This window comes from Helianthus annuus, chromosome 16 (assembly GCF_002127325.2).
Source record: "Helianthus annuus cultivar XRQ/B chromosome 16, HanXRQr2.0-SUNRISE, whole genome shotgun sequence".
Lineage (NCBI taxonomy): Eukaryota > Viridiplantae > Streptophyta > Magnoliopsida > Asterales > Asteraceae > Helianthus > Helianthus annuus.
This window is the reverse complement of record NC_035448.2, coordinates 187,385,811-187,411,536: the sequence shown is the minus strand read 5'-3', so window position 1 is coordinate 187,411,536 and position 25,726 is coordinate 187,385,811. Positions and strand designations below refer to the sequence as shown.

Genomic DNA, 25,726 nt, shown 5'->3' with positions numbered 1-25,726 from the left:
TTTTTAGAGTTAAAAGGTACAAGAAGTCTGATGCTATGAACATTACACGTTTGAGTGACAACTCACATATTATAATCCTAAAAGTAAAGTTTTTATCATCATGGTCATGCCTCCACTCACGTTGTTTGTCAATTTGAACCAATTTATGCAAAAGTCACCCTATTGTTAACCTTGGTCTAATTCCACAATCCTTATTTTGATATTAAGATTCATTTCATAATAGCCAAGATATAGCTCTAGCGATATACCCACTGAGCCTTTTTAGAGGACAACCATTCCATGATTTAAATTCTGTTAACTGGGATTATTCACACCCCAATACTCAAGATCCATATAATCCAAAACACACAATCCTAACAGAATTTAATGACAACCCAAGAGTTATCTAACATAAAAAGTTGTCTCCCCAGTTGACTTTCATTGATTTTCAATTATTGCTCAATATTTCACCTTTAAGAAGTAATATTATCAAACCGCAAAATTGCAGATTTTTTAAATAACCCCCACCCCCTTTCTTCCCAAATTATAACTATGCCATTAAACGAACAACAAACCATGGGTCTAATAATGTAGTACATAGGTCTAGAAAACTTGTACATCTTCAAAGTTTGAATAAAAAGTTTGTTTCAAAATAGAATACCAAATACCACAAGAAGCATGCAACATCATCAAATAAAAGTACAAGACCTGTGCTATTTCTTCTAGTGCACTTATCATTAATGCCTGATTCTTCAAATCGATTTTGCAACATTAACTGCCACACTAATACCACCTCATAAATCCATAACGTTTACAACAGCAACTATAGACTTGCAACCTTTATTGAATATTGCTCGAGTAAGAGCAGTAGCACATGTTGTACCTATAAAGACATAGCATATTATGAGATTTTAGCACATGGCAAAATGTTAATACATGTTAAAAATTCATTGACTAACCCAAAAGTGAAATTTGTTATGATCTTTACTACAAGGTGGAAAAGTCCTTTGAAAAAAACATGCAGAAGTTGAAACCTTTTGAGAAACGAAAATAAAAGAGCGAATGTAGCATAGAAATGAGGATATGATTAAAATAAAAAACTACAAGCTCAGATGTCTACCAACATTTATTATATCTAACTTTCCATAGAGAAGGTATCTTAGGTAGTTGAGAGATTTCCAAGACAAATAAAGATACATCCCCCCACCTTAAAAATGTAGCAGTATGAGGATTATAAAGAACTACAAACCTGCAAAAACTTACTACTTATCAGGTAATATAAAGTAATAAATCATATGGGACAATTAATACAGAATTACACTTACTTTTTCAAATTGGACAACCTGAATATTAACACGAATTGTTCCTTGAATTGGGAAAAGGGTTATCTTTTATCATCATAACCTCCAAACATACATTTGGGGTAACTTTTGACCCTTTGACCCATTTCCCTATAAGCTAAAATTTTCAGCAGATTGACTGGTTAGAGATAAAACATAACTCAATCAAAGGAGCAACGATCCAACTAAATAATCACATATAAAATAGTACACATCATAAACATATACATTCATAAATGACATATATGAATAAAAATCTAATCGGAATCAGTTGATAGCTTACCTCGATTAAAAACAGAAGCAGATCTTAGGATGAACCATTTTTTGTGTAGGAAAAAAATCGATATTGTGATGATAGAGAAGCCGTTGGTTTCGCATCACCAGCACCACAAACTCATTTTTGTTTCGGAAACGTGTTTCACATATTTCATTGAATATATTCTTAGCCTAACACTTGAAACAATCATTTAACAATAAGTAACCCAAACATGACCTTTGATCCCTTGTTTCTCCTTCCAAAGCCATTCACCTTCTCCCATCCCTACACAATCAAACTAAATATATCAATCGAACATGTTTATGCAATTAGATATACGCAAATTTTGAGGTTTCCAGATCGAGTCAGGGACACGGACATTCATACAAACTAACCATTTGTTTCATGAGGCGGAAAGCGGCTCCAAACTTAGCGACACGAGCATAGCAGAGAGAAGCTTCAGAGCAAGAGGGATTTGAAGATTTCTTAGAATGATTTTGAGATCAGAGGCAATAATGGAGCGGGTTCTTTTGAATCTGCTTTATTGTTTTGTTCTGTCAGTAAGAGTGTTGGTAGACACAAAGGATGAATGTAGGGTAAGACAATCTGACGAAACTAAAGATGATGTACAAAAACTAAAGCATAAATCCTTACTATTTTGCATCCCATAAAAAAGCCGAAATGCCACATAAGACCCTCTCCACGGTTGACTTTTGTTGATTTTCTATGAAGCGCAAAATATATATAATGAATAACGTTTAAATATGAAACCTTGACAAATGGAGATTACCACATAAGATGAATATATACGGGTACGACAAAACCTTAAACATAGATGTATTCATATCCATCTCAATGAAAGATACCCTGCATTATGAAAGAACAATAGCGAGTATATGTGTAAAAGGTTATAATAATGATGGTTTTTGAAAAGGTTATAGACTCGTGTATATAATAGAAATTACATAATGTGTCGGCCAAAGCAAAGAGAATCAAGCCAACAACCTGAAAATTTGCATAGAGAAATTCATGAGGCAAGTACTTTCGTTTCAAACCAGGAACAAAAGCACCCATTATCATAAAAGGCAATACATGTAATTCATACAAAAACCATTAATTTGTTAGAAAAAAATCCTTATAAATCAAAATAACTCATAGTGCAGTAAAGCCAACATCTTGTTCTTTTGTGATCTGCAACATGTAAAGCCAACATCTTGTTCGTTTCAAACCAGGAACAAAAACACCCATTATCCAACCTACCCATTGTATAACATTTCACCAAAAAGATAAGACTGGAAAAACAAACCAAAAATAAACAGTTTGACGTACCTCATGAAGTTGCTTTTGAACTCCCATCTGCAATCCCCAAACTCCTGCCATTGAAAACCGTAAACATAAGTTTCGATTTTAGTTATTTTGATTAAAGAACATTCCTTACAGTTAATACCCTATTTTAACATATTAATTGGAACTTATGAATCTTTGGCCCTGGCATAAAAAATCTCCAACAATTTGACGACAAATCAACTTATCAACCAATATAGTACAACAAACTTCCGCTAATTCAACCAATACTCCCCAATCCTTTGAAGCAAAACAGATTGCTAAATTATATCTGAGTGATGTATAAAGTAAATACAGTTAACTGAAACAAATCTTACATTAGAACAACGATTGCAATGGCGATTGAACTGAATAATAGAACTTCGATGGTTGTGAATGAAGATGAGATCTGAATCCAACCAAAAAGTGTATGAAAGGGAGTAGCCCCATGATGAGATGTTGCAATTTACAGAGAATAGGGGAAGAAGCAATTTACACAGAAGATGGAATAATATTTCGGTGGCGATGATACATCAGCGCCGGTGATTGGAAGTTTGACTCAGGTGGGTGGTCGTTGGTGTCATATGGTGAATGAGATTTGAAGGGTGATACCCCTTACAAATAGGGGATAGGAGAGGGTGATAATGGAGGAGGGACGGTTATTCAACTGCCCGCTGAGAAGGAGAGAGAGTGTTCAACTGAGGAGATAACCACCACTGACATGGAGGTCATGGGCAGAAAAATTTGGAGCAAAACCACCCCCTGAGAAAACCCCAAATAACTGACCCAAAACTACTAATCTCTACCACCAAAGATGTGAGATCATGGGCAGAAAAAGGTGGAGCAAACCACCTCCTGAGAAAACCGCAAATAACTACCCTGAACCACCATCAAAGCGGTTAATTTTATGAGTTTAAAGGGCTGAGATTTAATCTCAGCATGATCCGACGGTAGAGGTTAATTCAAAAAGTAGTTAGACTTAATGGGAACCATATATATATATATATATAATAATAATAATAATAATAATAATAATAATAATAATACTAATAATAATAATAATAATAATAATAATAATAACAATAACAATAATAACAATAAGAGTAAATTACAAGTTTTCTCCTTTATGTTTACATCAAATTTCAGGCGCTGTCCTTTTGGCCAAAAGTTGACAGGCGCTGTCCTTTACCTTTCAAAATCTTGCACGTTTTGTCCTTTATGCCAAACCCAGTTAGAATTTTTGGTTAAATCTGGTTATCCAAGGGCAATTTAGTCTTTTTACCTATATATTTAAAATTATTTTAATAAAAAAACATAAACTAATTTAGAAAAATAATATTATATATTTTATAAATACACACACTCTTATCTATCTCCCCTCTCTTTCTCTCTCTACCCATGTTTCACTCATCTCTCTCTCTAGATTTCAGCCAACATCAACCTCACAGCCACCACCCCCCTCCCAGCTACCACCACCCCCACCGCCCTCACCCCCACCACAACTCTGATCATATAGCGGAGGCTTCGAAATCATGCTATGAACAATCAAGTCAAAACAGAGAGACGAGTACCTGAAGATCGAACAGGTTTCGATTCATCCATGGGGATAACGATAACTGAGCTTCCGATGGTATCGAGTGGTCGGTCAGTATCTCAATAAATTTCTTGCCAAGCAAAAAGTTATCTTATTATCTTAAATGATAAGCGAAGAAATAGGGCTCCGATTCCAGATCTGTTACAATCGGCAGCTTCCAAAACGAATGTTCAAACTCCTTTTTGTGATTTTTTAGGTGAAGTAAAGAAAATCAAATGAAACAACTCAAAACCCATTCTTCTCCATCATTTTTTCATCACAAATTTGCAAATGGTTTTCACCATCGATGTTTCTGTTTCGTTTTTCATAATCAAATGGAGTTTAAAGAGAGAGAGACGGTGGTTTTCAGTTTTAGAGAGAGGGGTTTTCAGATTTTGAGGGTTGACGGTGGGTTTTTGGATTTAGAAAGGATAGTTGTTGGTAATGGTGGAAATTGGTGGCAGGTGGGGGTTCACGATGGTGGACAAACCAGATATTAGTAATTATAGGATATCAAGCAATTGTTTGGGTTACGATAACATGTGATTATCAAATTCTTTTGTTAGTCAACTTCCTATCAAGAAATTGTGTTGTGAGTCAACTATGGGATTTTGGGTGGTTGTGTTGGGCTGGTGGTGGTAATGTGGGTGGTAGCAGGTGATAGTATGATGGTGGCACATACTATATTTGTTTGATTTTTTAATTTATTACAAACTAGTCCTTAAACATAAGTTGATTTACATAATAGTCACTGAATAGATGAAATGACAACAATGCCCTCATGTGCAAGGCACATGACCAGATTTAACCAAAAATTCTAACTGGGTTTGGCATAAAGGACAAAACGTGCAAGATTTTGAAAGGTAAAGGACAGCGTCTGTCAACTTTTGGCCAAAAGGACAGCGCCTGAAATTTGATGTAAACATAAAGGACAAAATTTGTAATTTACTCTAACAATAATAATAAATAATAATAATACTAATAATACTAATACTAATAACAATAATAACAATAATAACAATAATAATAATAATAATAATAATAATAATAATCCAGTTTATTTAGATAAGGGTTACTAATTATTATGTATTTATGTTTAGATAAGATTATATAACAACCCTCCTAAATATTTTCGACACCCTAATATATTTAAAATATCCCTATATGTCCTAAAATATACCTCGTATGCGAAAACCAAGCCCTAAATACCATATATAATTAAAAATGAAATAAAAACAAAATCCTGGTGTCGCTCGTGGGTCGCGTAGAAGTAAGCCTGAGCTTACGCGTGCCGCGACAGCTCAAGGTCAGGGCGACACCCTAGCGTGCCACGTGTCAGCATCGTGTCGAGTCTACAACTGGCAAATCAGCATAGCTAGGCCCTACCCCCTATGTCGCGGGCCGCGAAGGACCCTTGTGTGGTCTACGCGGGCCGCGAGGAAGTGGTCAATCAGACCTATAAATTATGGCTTCGGCTGTCATTTGAATTCGCTCATTTCTCTCAATCTCTCTCAATATTCTGCATAGCAAAATAATTTTTGGGCATAATACCCCCCTAGAAAACGAAGTTCTGCCCCGTTGTAAGTATCATAACCCCGGTTACGTATTAGATACGCTGCTCGATTGATCCAGGGTTCCGTAACGGCTGTCGAGGTTCTGCCCGACGTAGTCGTTGGAATGCCGTCTCGGGGAGGGTATTACTAATGTAAATATTGGGTCATTATACTAACACGTGTGCATTTGTGTAATTTATAGATAATCACCAGGAAACCCTAAAGGAAAACCTAAGACAGCAATGTGAGTAATCTCCTTTTTGCAAACTGTTTTTACAAAACCTCACTTAATTAAATTACATTAAACAGTGATTGAGTATTTGTTTTCTACAATTATCGTCGGTATGTTGGGGTTTTGTATACAAAATTTGTTACTAGTTTGCGAGGAGTAACATGACCACAAGTCGGGTTGACAGTACCGTGGGTGGTAATTAAAGTAGATGGAAACAAATGTAATTGCGCGACCGCCCTCAATACTGTACAATGGTTTTACTTAACTTGATTAAACTAAGATTCACTCAGCAGTATTTCCCACTGACAAAATGTGTTTAAACGCGTTTCAGGTAACAAAATGTGAAAGCCAAATAGAAGCCAGCTGGACAGCACTGAAGGCTTGGAAAAGTGGCTATAAAGTTACCTAAAATAAATAGATGTTTTTAGTTTTTATTAAATAAAATAGGGTTTATCCCTATGAAAATGTGTGTACTTAAATCTTGGGATTATTCCCACGTATTTAATATTATGAAAGTGTGGTATTTTACTCTGATAAAATATTTCCTAACTACGGTCCTGATGTAATTACCGCTGCCAAAATGATAAACACCTATACCACCGAAAATGGCCGCGGCCGCCCGTTCCCGGATAATTATTGGACGGGGGTTGCGACAGAAGGTGGTATCAGAGCTAAGCCACCGATTCAGCCACAGAAGTGTTCTGATGACACCAAGATATTATTCAAAATGATAGGAAATAAATTACGGAACTACATGCATAATTGTATTTATTGTTATGTGTTATTTGACTATTTGTTAGTTTACAATATGAGCGACCAAGTAACTTCCGACGACTACCGTCAGTTGTCCAGCTCGCCTAGGAGCGAAGGCACCACTTCACAGCCTGCCCTCTCAGGGTATTCAGCTGACAATGAAGATGGGATATTCGTGTTTAAGGCTCAGTCTGAAGAGCCATTCCCTCCAACAAAGAGAGGATGATTCAGTAGAGGAACGCATAAACGTAGGAAAAGAATGAAAAAGTTACAACAACAGCGAGCCCTAGCAGCCGCTAAAAGAGAGACATATGTCCACACCCAAGATATGCTCAATAGAAGTTTAGCAAACTTTCATATCCTAGCAACCACAGCTGCCGACCCTAACCTGGAGCAACTCATAGCACCCCAACCATTGCCACTGTTTCCCACCCAACCAATGGAAATTGAAAACAACCCATAAAATCAAATCCAAATGCATGATTTTAACCCATAAGAGATACCTAGAGTACCAGCACTCAATCCCTTAGACCCAAACTACGATCCGTGGTTAGATGACAATAGGGATTATCAACAACGATACCCAATACTAGAAGATGAACCCATGCCGAATCTTGCAGCCTACCTAGGTTTGGACCCTCTAGATCCCTTCTATGATAGCGATCAATACATCAGGGAAATTTTAGAGAATCCATACTCGTACCAGGAACCCATGCCCCAGTTCCCAAACCCAGTACCAGCACCTGCACCCCCAGTGAGTGCAGAAAATGTGCAAGAGCTCTGAACCTTCAGTGAGGAGATTTTAGAAAGTAGCGAGAGGATGAGGCAGGTTGGAGAACGACTCGTCTGGAAGTATGACGAGCGTAATATGGAGTTCTGGATGAACCCATATCAGTGATGGTGGAGGTAGTAATAATATATATATAATATGCTTGTATGTGTAACGTCCATAATTTTTTCCTTTGAATTTATTAAATGACAACATACTTTTCTAACAAAATTTGGGCATGACCCGTTTGTAAACGGGCGGTACCCTGTTTTTCATAATCAAATTTCATTCAAACTATACACAAACATTCAAAAGACATGACATACACAACAAAAGATGACCTATTTTTAGTTTCGAAACCATTAAGTTTATGTACGCACTTACGACAACTTTTCAAAAGACAACCATGATCAAACTAGTTTTAAGTACTAAGCATAGACATAAGTAACTAGGTAATTTGACATTGACTTTATACAAAATGCGGAGCGCTTGACGGGCTTGAGGTGTGTTCGATCCGGGCAAAGCTTGATAGCTAGACATGAGATTTACCTACATGACCACAACATCAAAACTCATTAGAACAAAGTTTCCTTCTTTAACTCAAGAAATTAACTTACGGACTTGAAATAAACATGACATTCACGACTTGTGTTATACTTTCATACTTGTACGGTAGTGAGTTCCAACGGAACTTCATGCCAATCTTTCTAGTCTTACAATTTCATCATTCGACCCATTCAAGAGAAGGGTCTATACATATATCTTTACCATGCTTGATTCAAATTAGCACAATTATTGATAAACACATATCTAAAGTAAAACCAAAAATCGTACAAGTAGCGTACCTCGGTCTTGATTCTCTTGTTGCTTCACTTGACTCAAACTTTCTTCCTTAACTCCTACACATAACCATCCATTCTTTTAGTTTATGTTTCATACTCAATTTCGCATAACGATCGATTAACATCATACAATTTACTTCACGCATTCATAAACACATTCAATTTACTTAAAGTTATGGCTTGCAAGACTAACATTTTCATTGAGATAATTCGTCAAACACTTGGTATGCACAATATCAACAAAGCACAAGGTACAAGTGTTCATAGCATAATTCTACATGTCCCCTTTCTAATCTAACAAGAAGAAATCAAATTCACATCTTTTCTTTCATCCTATCTAATTCTCCCTATCACATTCAGATTATGTATCAATTTACCTTCATAAACATAATATCATAATTCATCTTGTTTAACCTATTCCTACAACAAGTGGGTATGAACCCAAATCACTCAAACAATCGAAATTAAACCAATTCCTCCATCTATTGTGAATTCCTAACTCACGATTACACAAGATTTCCACATAAGTTCATGATTGGGTTAAAACCCACTTTCTACAAACCATCCAAAACAGAAATTATTACTTACCAATCGTTAAACAAGCTCAGATCATTCGAAATTTGAGTTCATGCATCCATTTAGGCTCCTAATTCCCTTTTGATTTTGAGAAGTTCATGAAGTTAGGGTTTGTCCCCTTGCTTCTTTGCTCTGGTCGATCCACACATCACAGAGATGTGTGTGTTTTTAATTTTGTTTTTATTTATTTCTTTTTACTAAAACTTACATCCCTTTTTAACAAGTCTAATCCCTCTAAATCTTAGATTGGTTATTTTGCCATTTAACATTCCTTCTAACAAGTTACTAACATACTAGGTTAAATATACATGACTAGACTTTCAAGTAATATAAATAAATTACATATTTTGGGGTGTTACAAGTCTACCCCCCTTAAAAGAGGTTTCGTCCCCGAAACCTTAATACGTACCAAATAAAGTCGGGTAGAGCTTCCTCATTTCATCTTCTAGCTCCCATGTAAGGTCTGATCCTTTCCGATGTTGCCATTGCACCAAGACTTGCTTTATGGTTTTGTTCCGAAGGTGCGTTACCTTGGAATCCTTGATAGCTATCGGCCTCTCAATATAATTCAATTTTTCATCCAGCTCAATATCGTCAAGGGGCACATATGCCGTCTTATCCGCTAAACACTTTCTCAATTGTGACACATGGAATGTGTCATGTATTCCATCCAAAGTTGGCGGTAATTCCAACCGATATGCTACCTCCCCAACCCGGGCTACAATCTTGAAAGGTCCTATGTAGCGGGGACCTAGCTTTCCTCGCTTACGGAAACGGATTATACCTTTCCATGGGGAAACCTTTAATAACACATAATCACCTATTTGAAATTCGATGGGTCGCCTCCTTTGATCTGCATAGGCCTTTTGTCGATCTTGAGCCGCTTTTAAACGGGCTCGCACAAGATCGATCTTCTCGTTAGTTTTAGCCACTACCTCATTGGGTGCAATTTCTCTCTGTCCCACCTCTCCCCAACAAATTGGAGTTCTACACCTTCTTCCATACAACAATTCATACGGTGCCATTCGAATGTCGTTGTGGTAACTATTGTTGTACGAAAATTCCACCAACGGCAAGTGGTCATCCCAGCTTCCCCCGAAGTCTATCACACATGCTCGCAGCATGTCGATAAGTGTTTGAATGGTCCGCTCGGACTGACCATCCGTTTGGGGGTGGTAGCCGGTGCTGAAATGTAATTTTGTACCCATACTTTCATGAAAACCTTGCCAATATCAAGATGTGAATCGGGTATCTCGATCCGACACAATAGATACAGGAACTCCGTGTCATGATATTATCTCGTTAACATAGATCTCCGCCATCTTTTCAGAAGGGAAAGCTTCCCGAATGGGTAAGAAGTGCGCGCTCTTGGTGAGGCGGTCTACGATCACCCATATAGCATCGTGACCTTTCCTTGTCTTAGGAAGCTTGGTCACTAGGTCCATCGTCAATTCTTCCCATTTCCATACCGGAATCTCTAACGGTTGCAACTTCCCATATGGTTTCTGATGTTCTGCCTTTACCTGCAGACATGTCAAACATTTGGCAACATACTTGACAATATCACGCTTCATGCCGGGCCACCAATAACTTTTCTTCAAGTCCAAATACATTTTTGTAGCTCCAGGATGAACCGAGAATCGGGATTTGTGAGCTTCTTCGAGTAATACACCCTTTGCTTCGCTAAACCGAGGTATCCAAATACGACCATACATGGTTTTAATTCCATCGGATCTTTCTTCGAATTTATCCACAAACCCCTTTGTTCTTTCCTTTTTAGAATCCATTCCGCTTAGTGACTTGATTTGGGCTTCTTTAACCATTTCGAGAAATCGAGGTGTAATTACCATCTTCATGGACTTTACTTGAATTGGAGGCGGGTAATCCTTTCGGCTCAGGGCATCGGCTACTACGTTAGCTTTACCCGGATGATAAAGGATCTCACAATCATAATCTTTAAGAAGTTCTAACCACCTTCGCTGCCTCATATTTAATTCCCTTTGCTCGAAAAAGTATCTAAGGCTTTTGTGGTCGGAATAAATAACACTTTTCGTATCGTATAGATAGTGCCTCCATATCTTCAAAGCAAACACTACTGCAGCTAACTCCAAATCATGGGTTGGATAATTACTTTCGTGTGTCTTCAATTGCCTAGAAGCATAGGCAATGACTCTACCCCTTTGCATCAAAACACATCCCAACCCTTGGTGTGACGCATCCGTAAACACCACCAAGTCTTCCGTTCCATCTTGTAAGGTTAGTACCGGGGAACTCGACAGCTTTTCTTTCAAGGTTTGAAACGCCCTCTCTTGATCTGCACCCCATGAAAACTTCTCATCCTTCTTGGTTAACTTGGTCAACGGCAAGGCCAATTTAGAAAAGTCTTGGATAAACCTCCGATAATAGCATGCTAAACCCAAAAAGCTTCTTACTTCACTTGGGTTCTTGGGAGGTACCCATTTCATAACGGCTTCCACCTTCGACGGGTCTACTAAGATACCATCCGCATTAATCACATGACCGAGAAATTGTACCTCTCTAAGCCAAAAAGCACACTTGGAGAATTTCGCGTACAATTTCTCCTTGCGAAGTACTTCAAGAACCTCACGTAAATGGCATGCATGTTCGGCTTTACTTCGGGAATAAACCAGGATGTCATCAATAAAAACTATAACGAATTTGTCTAACATGGGCCGACAAACCCGATTCATAAGATCCATGAACGCGGCAGGCGCGTTCGTTAATCCAAAGGACATTACCAAGAACTCGTAATGCCCGTATCGCGTTCTAAAAGCCGTTTTCGCCACGTCCTCATCTCGCACTCTTAACTGATGGTACCCGGACCGCAAATCTATTTTTGAAAACCAACTTGCCCCTTGTAACTAATCGAAGAGATCATCGATTCGGGGCAATGGGTATCGGTTTTTCACCGTCAGCTTGTTCAACTCGCGGTAATCGATGCACATGCGCATCGAACCATCTTTCTTTTTGACAAAAAGTACAGGCGCTCCCCATGGCATATAGTCAAGGCATCACCTGAACCTGTATTAATCTCCCGTTACATCTGGGGATTAATCAGTGAGATTAGGCATATAGTCAAGGCAGCTAGACCTCAAACCATAGAAGAAGCTGTAGAACTAGCAAACACCTTGACAGATGAATTAGTGTGTACACGAGAAGAAGACCAAAGGAGAAACCTAGCTCAAAGGCTTACCCAAGAATTTCATTATGGAAATTCCAACCATGGGAAAAATGTAGGTTCTACCTCTGCACCCTACTGCAAGGCTTGCAAGAAAAAGCATTCGGGAAAATGCTCCACTTACTACAATTTCTGCAAGATACCAGGGCACAAGGAAGAAGATTGCAGGAGGAAACCTAATAATGAAATGTGCTTCAACTGTGGAGAAAAAGGTCACATCAAACCAAATTGTCCAAAAACTAGTTCCAGCCATGGGTAATAAGACTACCAAAAATGCTAGAGCATTTGTTCTGACGGCAGATGAAGCCAAGATGATTCCGGATGTGATAGCCGGTACGTTTTTAGTTAATGATGTTTTTGCTAAAGTATTATTTGACTCTGGTGCGAACCAAAGTTTTATTAATACTTCATTTTGCAAACTTCTCAACCAACCATTAACTAAACTTCCACAAGAATGTCTAGTAGAGACAACAAATGGGGAAACCATTAAGATTTCTGAAATCTTGCAGGGAGCAAGAATAGAAATTTTAAATCAAAAATTTATTGCAAACCTTTATCTAATGAATCTGGCAGGATTTGATGTTGTATTAGGAATGGATTGGTTAATAGCCAATAAAGCCAGTATTTTAGGTGATCAAAAGTCAATCCAATTAAATTCACCAAAGGGTGAAAAGATCACAATTAAAGGAGATAAGCCATCTAGATCCACGAAATTCATCTCTGTGATGAAAACAGCAAGTTATATAAGAAAAGGGTAATTAGTATATTTGATTTCCATAATCACTAACACTAAAGGAAAAGAACTAAAAGATATTCCAGTAGTATCTCAGTTCCCAGATGTGTTTCCAGAAGAATTAACAGGATTACCGCCAGACAGAGAAGTCGAATTCAGAATCCACCTGCTACCAGGAACAGCACCAATTGCCAAAGCGCCTTACCGTTTGGCACCCGCAGAAATGCAGGAACTAAAGAAGCAATTAGATGAATTGTTGGAGAAAGGTTTCACACAGCCAAGTTTATCGCTATGGAGAGCACCGATATTATTTGTTAAAAAGAAAGACGGATCAATGCGTATGTTCATTGACTACCGTGAATTGAACAAGGTCACGATTAAAAATCGGTATCCATTACCAAGGATCAATGATCTGTTCGATCAATTACAAGGAACTCGATTTTTCTCGAAAATCGATTTACGCTCAGGATATCATCAATTAAAGGTATAGGAAGAGGACATTCCTAAGACCGCATTTAGAACAAAGTATGGCCATTATGAATTTACTGTCATGCCATTTGGTTTAACCAATGCCCCAGTTGCATTTATGGACATGATGAACCGAATATAATAAGTCATATTTGGATAAATTCATAATTGTCTTTATAGATGATATTCTCATTTACTCTAAGAGTAAAGAAGAGCATGCAAAGCATTTGCACGCACTTTTAAGTTTATTGAGAAAAGAAAAGCTTTATGCTAAGTTTTCCAAGTGCGAGTTTTGGTTAAAACAATTACAGTTCCTTGGACACTTAGTCAAGCATGAAGGAATTCATGTGGATCCCACCAAGATCGAGGCAATTACCAAATGGAAAACCCCTGAGTCACCAACTGAGGTTAGAAGTTTCTTAGGATTGGTCGGTTATTATAGAAGATTTATTCGAGATTTTTCTAGAATAGCCATTCACTTAACTAAGTTAACCTGTAAATCTGTTAAGTTTGAATGGGGACAAAAACAAGAAGAAGCATTTAGAATTCTTAAGCAAAGACTAACCAATGCACCCATACTAGCGTTACCAGAAGGAACTGAAGACTTTGTAGTCTATTGTGACGCTTCTAAGTTAGGTTATGGATGTGTATTGATGCAACGTCAAAAGGTTATAGCTTACGCCTCTAGACAACTTAAGAATCATGAAGAGAATTATCCAACCCATGATTTAGAGTTAGGAGCCATAATTTTTGCTCTGAAGATTTGGAGACATTACCTTTATGGTAGTAAATTTACCATTTTCACCGATCATAAGAGTCTAAGGTATGCTTTTTTGGCAAAAGGAGTTGAATATGAGGCAAAGACACTGGATAATATATATGAATGAAGTATGTGTGGTTAAGTAACACATTGATAGCCAATAACCTTTTGGTGCATTAGCAGCTCCATATCGAGTCTTGCCGGGAACAAAAATGTTCTGAGTTGAGCTAGGGATTTTATCACAGTGGGTCATCGGACGATGGGTTTTCTTTGGAATCTGTGTTCACGGGCACGGGTGGCCTTTTGTCATTGGACTTACCCAGGTGACCGGGCCTTTGGCCCAACCAAACTTAAGCAGAAATTTTATTTCAAAGTTTTTGAAAACCAATCAGTTTCTGTATGTTTTTTAATTAGTTTAATCGGTTATGTAAATATTTTTGGTTCGGTTAAACAAATACAAACCAATCCATGCCAAATTCGGTAAAAATCACACAAGCCATATATATATATATTTATATATATATATATATATATAGAGAGAGAGAGAGAGAGAGAGGGAAAGAAAGTGTACTGTACAGTATCCCTTAACGTACGCGATGTGAAATCGCATGTTATAAAATAGCATGGATGAAATCGCATGTGATAATTTTGATGAAATCGCATGTTGGTTTTTGTAACAATTTCGTATGTGATAATTTTGATGAAATCGCATGTTGGTTTTTTGTAACAATTTCGCATGTGTTAATTTTGATGAATTCGCATGTTAAAAAACCAACATGCGAAATTGTTACAAAAAACCAACATGCGATTTCAATGTGGGATGAAGATCTGACGGCTGAGATGAGTGCGTACATATTGTACGATAAGGTATATTGTATGTTAACCTACCCCTATATATATATATATATATATATATATATAGGGGTAGGTTAACGTACAAATGCGCTTATCGTACATTAGGGTACGCTACAATCTCAGTCGTCCGATCATCTTCCCGCATTGAATTCGCATGTTATTTTTTTGTAACAATTTCGCATGTTGGTTTTTTAACATACGATTTCATCAAAAATTACACATGCGAAATTGTTACAAAAAACAACATGCTATTTCATCAAAATTATCACATGCGAAATTGAATTACCACATGCGAAATTGTTACAAAAACACAACCTGCTATTTCATCAAAATTATCACATGCGAAATTGAATTACCACATGCGAAATTGTTACAAAAAAACAACCTTCTATTTCATCAAAATTATCACATGCGAAATTGAATTAACACATGCGAAATTGTTACAAAAAAACACCTGCTATTTCATCAAATTTATCACATGCGAAATTATTACAAAAAAAACAACATGCGATTTTCATTGCGGGAAGATGATCGGACGGCTGAGATTGTAGCGTACGTAATGTACGATAAGGGAATTTGTACAGTACCCTTTACCTATATATATATATATATATAGGTAAAGGATCCTGTACATTAATCCAGAAGTGTGAGAAGTGTATTATAACACTATATAACACTATATAAACACCGTATAACAATATGTAACACCATATAACACTATATAACAAATATAACACTATAGTTTGTGTGATAGCATGTCTATGATAGATGTATAGTGTTATAAATTGTTATATAGTGTCATATAGTGTTACACAGTGTTATATGGTGTTACACAGTGTTATACGGTGTTTATATGGTGTTATATAGTGTTATAATACACTTCTCACACTTCTGGATTAATGTATAGGATCCCTGCCCTATATATATATATATATATATATATATATATATATATATATATATATATATATATATATATATATATATAGCAACGGTAGTAAGCCAGCACTACAAGCAATAACGAGCTATAGGGGCTCAAGAGACTTAAGTTTCCACTTCAATTTTGAGTTGTTGCCCCTCTTTAGTGTTTATAACCAAGTTTCCTTGACCACTTTTCTTCTCCATTCTATATGGGATGTTACGATGATTTCCTTATCTTATTTCTCCATCTCGTCTTGCCTGTCACAACAGTCTTGCCTATTTAATTTTTGAATTTGTGTTATTGTAACTTCGATGAATTTTGTAAAAAAGGTTCTTGGTATCAAAGATTATTCCTGCAATTTTTTTGCTAGAAAAAAATGTAAATTTTAGTTTTGTTTTGCAATTTTTTTCTATTAAAAGTTTAGGTCGTCGGAAAAGGTCATAACAAAAATAATGACTTTGTTTTTTTCTGTCGAAAATGTGTCACAACACAAAACAAACTTTTGTCGGCAGTCAAAAAAGTAGTAGATTTTTATTTTTAATTTCCCTTTATTTGTCGGAAATTTGTCACAAAAAAAATATTGAGTTTTGTCGGAAATTTATAACTGTTTTTATTTTTCTGTCGGAAATTTGTCACAAAAATACTGAGTTTCATCGGAAATTTGTAACAACTATTTTTCTGTCGGAAATTTGTCACAAATAATCACTGTATGAATTTTTTAAAAAATTTTTTGTTATTTTTTTGTTGGAAATGTGTAGCTAAAAAATTCCGAAAATATGATAATTAATATTTTATCATAATAATAGATTAAAAATAACTAGGAATTGTGGTAGGAGATCTGTAGCAGTTTGTGGCGCGGCGGTTTTGTAGGAAATGGGTAGAAAATTGCGTAAGAAATGCAATGGAAATTGCGTAGGAAATGCGTTGGAAATAGGTTTCCTACGAGGTGTTTTCCTACATCATGTATTTGTTACAAACGCGTGGGGAAACCTGTTTTGTGACGCATTTTCTACGAAAACTGGTGTAAGAAGTTTCAGATTTTCTAGTAGTGATGTCGCACTACATGTTTTCATCATATTACATATACCATTGGTACCTATCGAAGATGAAAACTCAAATTGACACGTGCTTCTTCTTGATTCATATTACATATTTTTAACCGTTTGATGTGATTCTCTTAATTCATAATAAGTATTCTAAACTGTTTTGATGATACATCAGATATCTTAATTCCTAATTTATAGTCTTATAATACCAAACTTAGTATACGTAAAGTTCAAGCATGTTAATCGTGGCCCTTCGAAATCATGAAACACAACAGAATTTGGAATTGAAATCAAAAAGAAAAAAGATGGTTCTCATTTTCATGACCCAAGGCTATACAATCTTGAAGTGGAGCATTATGTTGCATTATGCCATGGGCCATAGCTACAACGGATTGTATCATTATATATATATATATATATATATATATATATATATATATATATATATATATATATATATATATATAACCCATTAAGTCTAACCACTTTGCAAATCAATATTCACCGTCGGATCATACTGAGATGAAATCTCAGCCGTTTAAACTCCCAAAAATAACTGCTCTAATGGCGGTTCCCAGAGGTTATGGTCAGTTTTTGCAGCTGGTGGTTACCTCCACCTTTTGTTGCCCACTATCTCCACTCCACGACTCAACCACCTAAAATATAACCTTCTAGAAGCAACGGTTCAGGGCAGTTTTACAATCTCTCTCCAAAAATCATGCGGTTTCAGGCGGTTTCCGTCCTCCCCACCCACGTTTCCCGCTAACTCCTCCCCAACTGCCCCAGGTCACCCACTATAAATCCTCCCCTACCCAGCATCATCAAGGCCTCGCTCTTTCCTATTTTGCATCGGTTACCAAGGGTTTCTTTATTTCTTTGGATCTCCTTCCACACATCGCGGCTCTCTATGCCATACATACACAAATCAACCTTCTCTGATCTCTTATGGTTTCTCCCCCACTGCAATTGAAGAAGAATTTGTGAACCACAGCATAACAGAGCATATTTGAGGTTCGTCTTAGGGTTTTCCCCCTTAATTCGCGTCTTCTTTATCACCAAAGCCATCAGATTGTTCATTGCTTCTCAAACCAAAATCATATTGTGATTTGGATTTGCAATGAATTTTTTACTAATTCTATTTTCCCTTTACAATTTCAGGGGAAGAGATTCCAGTGTACCACAATTAGACTGGTGAGTACAAAATGTCTTCTAAACGGTGGAATTCATCTTCTTCTCTAATGGCTAATCAGGTTGATTTCTTTTACTAATTTTGATTGGGGTTTTATTATGTTAATGATATATTGACTTTTTTCTGATATGGGGATTGGATATAATGAAAAGGGTGGGTTCCTATTAAGGTATAATTATGTGGTGTGGAGACTTGTCTTAAATAGGTTTCCAACTGCTGTGAATTTGGTCCAAAGAAACATTAATATTCCAGACATAAGGTGCAAGGTATGTAATGAAGAAGACGAGTCGGCATCACATCTGTTTGTGGCATGCAATTTTGCTCATAAGGTTTGAGATTTTGTAGTGGGTAGGTGCCCGCTTGGACCTCTTTATATCCTTGAACTAAAAGATTTGGTGGCTGTCCAGAATTCATATTGTGGCTCGGCGAAGTGGAAGAAACTCATCTTGTCGATTTTTCATGTGACTATTTGGGCGTTGTGGAAAAATCAAACAAGGAAGTTTTTAACAATAAGCTGGCGAATATTGGTAGAATTAAGGAGGAGATCGAGATTTATAGTTATCTTTGGATAAAGCATAGGACAAAGTGCGGGTCGCTTTCGTGGATAGATTGATGTGATTTCGATTTAATAGCAATGGGTGTATAACTCTGTTACGATCTGATATATTTGGTGGCTGTAATCATGTCGGCTAAACGATTTATTGGCCCCCTATTAGCATTTTAATAAAGTCATTGTTGGCCGTTCAAAAAACGAGTTTTACATTATACTATAAATTTTTAATTATTTATATATTTTGAGGTTGACAGTAGTCTACCTCATTTATTAAAAATAGAAATAAGATAAAGAATATACATGGATTGAAAGAACAAATATAAATTCTGATGATGAATTTACTGAATCACGCCCTAAAAACATATATTACATCTGATGTTTTCATTTTTATTATTCTCTTTTTTTTCATTTTTTATGTGCTACAGATGCTATGCTGGAAAACCACATACAAGAGGGCATTCATGTGAATTTTGGGTCTTCTTTGGTGGGATGCATCTATTGGAAAAACGATTACTACTTTTATCAGATTCTTTACAGTGATTAAGTTACAATTATGTCGAGCACAATGGTCAAGTGATGCGATGCAAAGGTAAGTGTTTTCTACTTTTCTTCAATCTTTCAAGTCTTTTTATAACCTGATCATGGATGTAAACATGTAAGTTTAACTGATGTAACAGCCGGGTGGCATGGGAAGCCGGAAAGCCGCTGGTGATCGAAGAAGTGGAAGCGGCGCCACCGCAGAAAATGGAAGTCCGAATTAAGATCCTCTTCACTTCCCTTTGCCACACTGATTGTTTACTTCTGGGAAGCCAAAGTAAGCATTTTAAATTCAAACAACTTTATTTATTATTACTATGTTTGGATCAAATTTCTAATCTTGAATCTTTAATTACTGCAGGTGCAAAATCCTGTATTTCCAAGAATTTTAGGACATGAAGCTAGAGGGTATGTTCCATTCTTGTATCAAAGTCAATAGGGTTTGTATTTTTTATTATTTTAAAACACATAACCTGATTGATTTGATTAATATGAACACAGGGTTGTGAAGAGTGTTGGGGAAGGAGTGAATAATCTACAGCCAGGGGATCATGTTCTTCCCGTTTTCACCGGAGAGTTCAAAGAGTGTGCTCACTGTAAGTCCGAAGGGAGCAATATGTGTGTCCGCGCGTGTGTAAAATGAATAAAATAGCGATACCAGCCAAAACGCTATAGATTGCTTTTTGTATGGAAGGTAAAAAATATCCTTGACTGGGTTCCGACTAGACATCATAGTTTATATGAATACTCATATACTACTTTAATAGTAATTATTGGCTTTTGAATTGATAGTCTGTTGTATTGGTTTAGAGTGAATATGAGAAGGGGAAAACTCCATAGGAAGGGGTAAGCATGATTTTGAATGTTTGTTGTGTTTTCCACAAGTAACTGGGAGGGTTGATGTTTGTATGGAAGATGAAACCGTTAACTACCTCAACCGACGTGATGTACATAGAGCCTTGCATGCGCACTTGGTTGGGGTTTGAAAATGGGAAATGAAGAAGAAAAGTCTGTTAATGCATTAAAAGTTGTTTGGTATTTAGAAGAACATAATGCAAGAACATATATAATTCGATGGAATTGAAATTTGAGAATTTTCTTAAATTCGTGATACTTAGCGAGATTCTTTTATGTAAACAATTTAGTTTTGTTTATTTGTATTACATTTCATGAACTACTTACTGATCAAGTTACTGATTCTTCTTGATCACTCTCAGTAGTCTTTGAATATTTATTTATTTTGTAGGGAGTCTCCAAAGTCTAAAGACACGTGGACATGACTAAGATAGACACCCAGAATTGTGGACCAAGATTATTTACCATACATGATTTTTAATTGACATTTCCATTTCACCCGACTATTTATGTTTTGTTTTAGTAGTCCATGACGCACTTAAAGGCTCAAGGCAATTCGGTTCATTGAAAGTGCCTCCAACCTTGCTTTGCCAGGTTTTTAGTCATGATATACATTTGAATGCACCTTTTGATTAAAATTCTCACATACTTTAGTATTTTTAAATAAATAATGTTTCATTTAATGCAAAGAAAAAAACACTTGTGTCATTATGCAGTAAAAGTACCCGGTCTACGGACGGGTATCTAAAATTTCATCTCATTCTCATCTAACACAATGCCAAAAATGGATACTGGTGGAGTAGATGACACATGTGATGCATTGTTACGCTGTTAGTGAACCAGTTATACTTTTTATTCCTTACTCTCATAATTAACTTTCAGGTGGTTGTTGATGTGAACCATCAGGATGCCTCAGTAGACGATGCCAAAAATACACCAAGTTTGACAAATGAGCACCATGCATCAACTCAACAAGTCGAAAAGAGGCTATCTTTGAGGTTAAAGAGGACGATCCAAAAGCCGAAAAAAATTGAGGCAGTAAACCACGTTTGATTGTTATAACACTTTTTCCCAGTGCTGCCTACCATTTACTTTTGCATTAAAATGACAGTATTTCATGTTTTATCTCTCTATTAGTTTTATTTTATACTGTTTGTGATTGTACACCGTTCACGTAGGTTTTCCTTTTATAAATTAAAAATGGTGCTTTTATTTATAATGTTCTTTAGACTTGTGTTCACCTAACGTGGGCGTTTGGGATTGTTTATTTTGAGCTGCTTTTAAGTTTTTGACTTCTTAAAAGTTAATATGTCATTTTTGTAGTGTTTGGATAATGTGTTTTGAGAATGCGCTTCACTGGTTTGAAAAGAAGAAAAAGAAAAGTTCGATGGTTGTAATATTTTCAAATAGGAGATGGAAAAGAGGAAAAGAAGAAGCAAACCGAAACACCATCAATATACATTGTCTTTGTTTATTACCTTAACGTAACCCGTCCAACGAACGGGTATTAAACTAGTTATTGATGGGCCATGGGCCATCGCCACTTTATTTCTTATTAAGCTTGATGGTCCCGATTCTTCCCAAAAACTCCCACTTATATAGTTAAATATTTTACTATATAATTATGATTATAAACTTAAAAAGAAATGATATATATTGTTAATTTTTATTATATAAATATTATTATTATGTTATTATATATTTTTTTATAAATATAAAACAGAAGATTATTATATTTATATAAAAAGTTAGACTCACTTAGACTCGAGTATGTGAGTCTCTCTGGAGCTTGGCTCGTCTCGAGATTTCAACTAATTGATTTCCAGTAACTCACAAGCGACTTGATCCGTAGTTGATTCATTCAAATTTTATAGTAGCGGAACTTTTATTTTAACACGTGAAGGAATTTTATAATTGGAGCATAACATAACATGTGGGAATATCCTCAACCACGTGTAGTGTGTTAATAGTTTGACTTTTTTAATCTTTTTTGCAAATTATATCCTCAACCACGTTATAGATTGGCTTTGGAGGAGCAACAGGTCGATGGTAATTTTCTTATGAATTGGGTGAGGTGAGTGTCTCTCAAATGTAATATCCTCGCGTGAAGAGCCGGAATGCATCGAATAGCTACTAAAAGTTGAATTAGCTAGACGTAACATGCATGTTGGTGATTCAACTTGTATTTTCTGCCTTGATAGCCCAGAATCTACACATCTGTTCACGGGGTGCTTCGTGGCTATGGAAGTTTGGTCTTGGATTGGGGCTTGGTGTCAAATGGATCCGATCTATGCTTTTGACACGAAAGAAGATAATTCATGCCCATGGCATTGTGATTGTAACTTTATGGAGCATTTGGAAAGCCCGTAACGAGAAGGTATTTAATCGGAGGAACATTTCAGCTATAGAGGTTGTTAATAACTTTATGGAGCGTTTCTGTGGTTGAAGTATAGGTCGTCTTATAGCAATTTAAACTGGTTTGATTGGTGTAATAATCTGATGTATATGTTATAGGCGGTTGCTTCGGTCCTTGATTTGAGGACCGATAGCGTTTATTTATGAGAAGTTAACTGTTAAAAAAATATTCTAATATAGGAACTTTGATGAAAGCCTTAAAGGTCTCGAGCATCATTAATGATGTGATGACATGCATTAATTCAAGAATTTCACAACTGGATAAAACAAGTAAATTAGAAACATTTTAGATTGTTGTTTAACTAAATAACTATGATTATCGAGTAACCGTGAATAGATTATTTCTAGTAAAATGATATCATATATTAAAATTCAAATAGCTATGTATGCATTAGGAGACCACTTAAACATGAAGAATAAAGAGGGACTTCTTATTTTTGTACATTATAAACCTATAGATATAGATACGCATGCATGTATCAACTCTAATGGCTTATCTTCTCAACCCTTGAAGAAACTTGTGCTTGGAGAGGGTTCTTCATAACAACGGTGAACTCGGTCTTGTCCGAAAGATCAACATGATAACCATCAGGAACACTCCAATTGAAATACCAAATCAAATTCGCCACAAAATACTCCAAATGAAGCAAAGCCAAATCAGAACCAGGACATATCCTTCGTCCAGCACCAAAAGGCATCATCTTTATCCCTTTGCTTCCGGTTATATCAAACGCACCATCATTCACCAAGAACCGCTCTGGTTTAAACTCCATGGGTTCGTCCCAGACATTCGGGTCCAAACCCATTTCAGCCACCATGAAATTAATAGTCGCACCTTGTGGGATCGTGTAGCCTTGCACCTCTACCTCTTTCATGACCCTATGCGGCAGCACAAAATGGGCCGGTGGATGTCTCCTCAACCCTTCCAAAACCACCGCTTTCAAGTACGGCATTTTCAGTAGATCCTCTTCGTTTATAACCGAATCTAGCTCCAACTCGTCCTCTTTTCGTGGTGGCGATGGTGGTGGCCCTACAACTGAAACAATCTCGTCATAGAGCTTGTTCTGAATGTGAGGATGCTTCACTAGATTAGCCATGATCCATTGTAGCGCGGTAGATGTGGTGTCCGTACCCGCATTAAGAAACTCACCACAAATGCTTACCATCTCTTTATGGGTCAGCTTTCCACCGTTTTCTTTACCACCATCCTCCTCAGGAAGCTCTAGATTCACCAAAGTATCAACATATGCCACAATTCCTTCATTGTGCGATCCAGATTTAACCGATTCGATTCTAGATTCAATAATTGGGAGCAACGATTGTTCTTGATCTTTACGGATTTGCATAAGATCTTTCCATCTGGTTACAAACAACAGCCTCCCCAATCTTGGGAATATACCGAGTATATTAAACCGTCCTGAACCAACTAATAACAACAAACGACGTTGTACGCTGGCAATTGCGTTAATACGATCCTCGTCTAGCTTCTCCCCGAAACACATAAACACCAACAAACAAAACATTGCGTGCTGAAAATGATCAATCACCTTGATTCCACTAGCCCCCTTCTATAAAATAATGGTTTAAAGAAAACCCCATAAGTCATTGTGTATTAATAATCAACTATTTATAAAAATACAATTAAAACAACTACAAAAGAAATCTAATCAAATCATATCTAGTGTACTACTAAATTAATGATACAACAATATATTTTATCCAAATACATTAGCATAGTCTAAGCGCAAAGATGACACACACAAATACTTAATTTTCTACACGAAAATCTAATCAAATCATATCTAGTGTACTACTAAATTAATTATACAACAATATATTTTATCAGTGGCAAAGCTTGAGATTTCCGATCGGAGGGGCGGAAGTCATCTGATCTAAAAATTTATATAAAACCGGGGGTCGAAAATGTATATACCTAAAATTTATATACGAAAACTACATATACTCTCCTGAGAGCGAAAAGTTCAGGGGTCGGTCGCCCTCTTCCGCCCCTTAAAAGCTCCGCCCATGTATTTTATCCAATACATTAGCATAGTCGCTGCGCAAGGATCACACGCACAAATACTTAATTTTCTACAAGAAAATCTAATCAAATCATATCTAGCATAATGATATAATAATACACTCTATCTAATACCTGATCGCGTAAGCGGTTAATCAAGATATGTAGGACCCACTTGCGGGCCCACGAGTACGACTTCACCCGGGAAGGGTGAAGCATCTCCGACGCAAGATTGCGTCGGAAGAGCCGCCACGTGGCGCCGTAGGCAGATGAGGAGATGTTGCGCACGGGCAAGGTTCTCGGGCGGTCCGAGAACACCGCCCCTTTTTGTATAAGAATCTGGTGAGCCAAAGAATGTGTGGCCACAAAGATTGAAGGCCTAGAACCGATTGTAAGAGTGATAAGTGGTCCATATTTGGACCTGAGGTTTTTAAGAATTGGTTCGAGCTCTGAAAGTGAATTGGTTAGTAAGAATAGGGTGGAGGAAAGAGAGGACGGTCCTGGTGGTAGTTTGTTGCGGTGGTTAGGGCGGAAGAGTGACCGGAGTAAGGCGGAAACGCAGAGTGTAACGACGATGATGAACCAGGTTTCCATTGGCGGCGATGAAAAGGCGAAATGATTGATTGGGGTATATATGGTGTCATGTTATCGATATGGTTCACATGTTTACTTCAAAGTTGATGTCATCTGTGAGCTTGATTATCGTTGTATTGTTATCGTTTATTGTTGCTGTTTTACTATATTACCCCTTTTATTTGGCTTAGCCACGAAAAATATCTTTGTACGAATAAAGGATAAAATTCACCCTTTAAATTTATAAGAGTTAATTACAGATAGTCCCTATGTTTTATAGCTAGTTTTGTCTTTGTTGTGTAAATGTCGCAATGCACGACGACGATTTTGATCAATGTGTTTGTTGTGTAAATTGTTCGCTTAAATATTGCTCTGTAATATTAATACTTGGTAAATGTTTATAAT

At 36.7% G+C, this 25,726-nt stretch overlaps 1 protein-coding gene and 2 long non-coding RNA genes across 7 annotated transcripts; all 3 read right to left on the bottom strand.

Moving 5' to 3' along the window:
* Positions 1 to 564: 564 nt before the first annotated feature.
* Positions 565 to 3,883, bottom strand: LOC110918719. Of its 4 annotated transcripts, none has more exons than XR_004883246.1 (7): positions 3,237 to 3,883; positions 2,905 to 2,948; positions 2,541 to 2,580; positions 2,400 to 2,442; positions 2,230 to 2,299; positions 1,971 to 2,129; positions 565 to 1,860 (listed from the first exon to the last, which is right to left on the bottom strand). It is a non-coding gene; the product is annotated as an uncharacterized LOC110918719 (long non-coding RNA). The 4 variants fall into 4 exon arrangements; XR_004883247.1 differs by lacking the exon at positions 3,237 to 3,883 and having other exon boundaries at positions 565 to 1,437; positions 1,603 to 1,860; positions 2,905 to 3,215; XR_004883248.1 differs by lacking the exon at positions 3,237 to 3,883 and having other exon boundaries at positions 569 to 862; positions 1,603 to 1,860; positions 2,905 to 3,215.
* A 4,210-nt stretch (positions 3,884 to 8,093) lies between these two features.
* Positions 8,094 to 9,345, bottom strand: LOC110918644. Its single transcript, XR_002581474.2, has 3 exons — positions 9,209 to 9,345; positions 8,624 to 8,677; positions 8,094 to 8,327 (listed from the first exon to the last, which is right to left on the bottom strand). It is a non-coding gene; the product is annotated as an uncharacterized LOC110918644 (long non-coding RNA).
* Positions 9,346 to 23,062: 13,717 nt separating this feature from the next.
* On the bottom strand, positions 23,063 to 25,428 carry LOC110918721 (cytochrome P450 89A2). Of its 2 annotated transcripts, none has more exons than XM_022163003.2 (2): positions 24,884 to 25,428; positions 23,063 to 24,293 (listed from the first exon to the last, which is right to left on the bottom strand). In XM_022163003.2, exons 1-2 carry the CDS (start codon positions 25,340 to 25,342, stop codon positions 23,214 to 23,216), a joined length of 1,539 nt encoding a protein of 512 aa, XP_022018695.1. In that variant the 5' UTR covers positions 25,343 to 25,428; the 3' UTR covers positions 23,063 to 23,213. The 2 variants fall into 2 exon arrangements, with proteins under 2 accessions (XP_022018695.1, XP_022018694.1); XM_022163002.2 differs by having other exon boundaries at positions 23,063 to 24,296; positions 24,884 to 25,388.
* Between the last annotated feature and the right edge of the window lie 298 nt (positions 25,429 to 25,726).

Bases quoted from the DNA above. Each gene is read 5' to 3' on its own strand.
- LOC110918721 (XM_022163002.2), bottom strand. From the start codon at position 25,342: ATGGAAACCTGGTTCATCATCGTCGTTACACTCTGCGTTTCCGCCTTA. The intron at 24,297-24,883 runs GTATTAGATAGA...ATTATTTTATAG, and splicing joins TTAACCGCTTACGCGATCAG to AAGGGGGCTAGTGGAATCAA.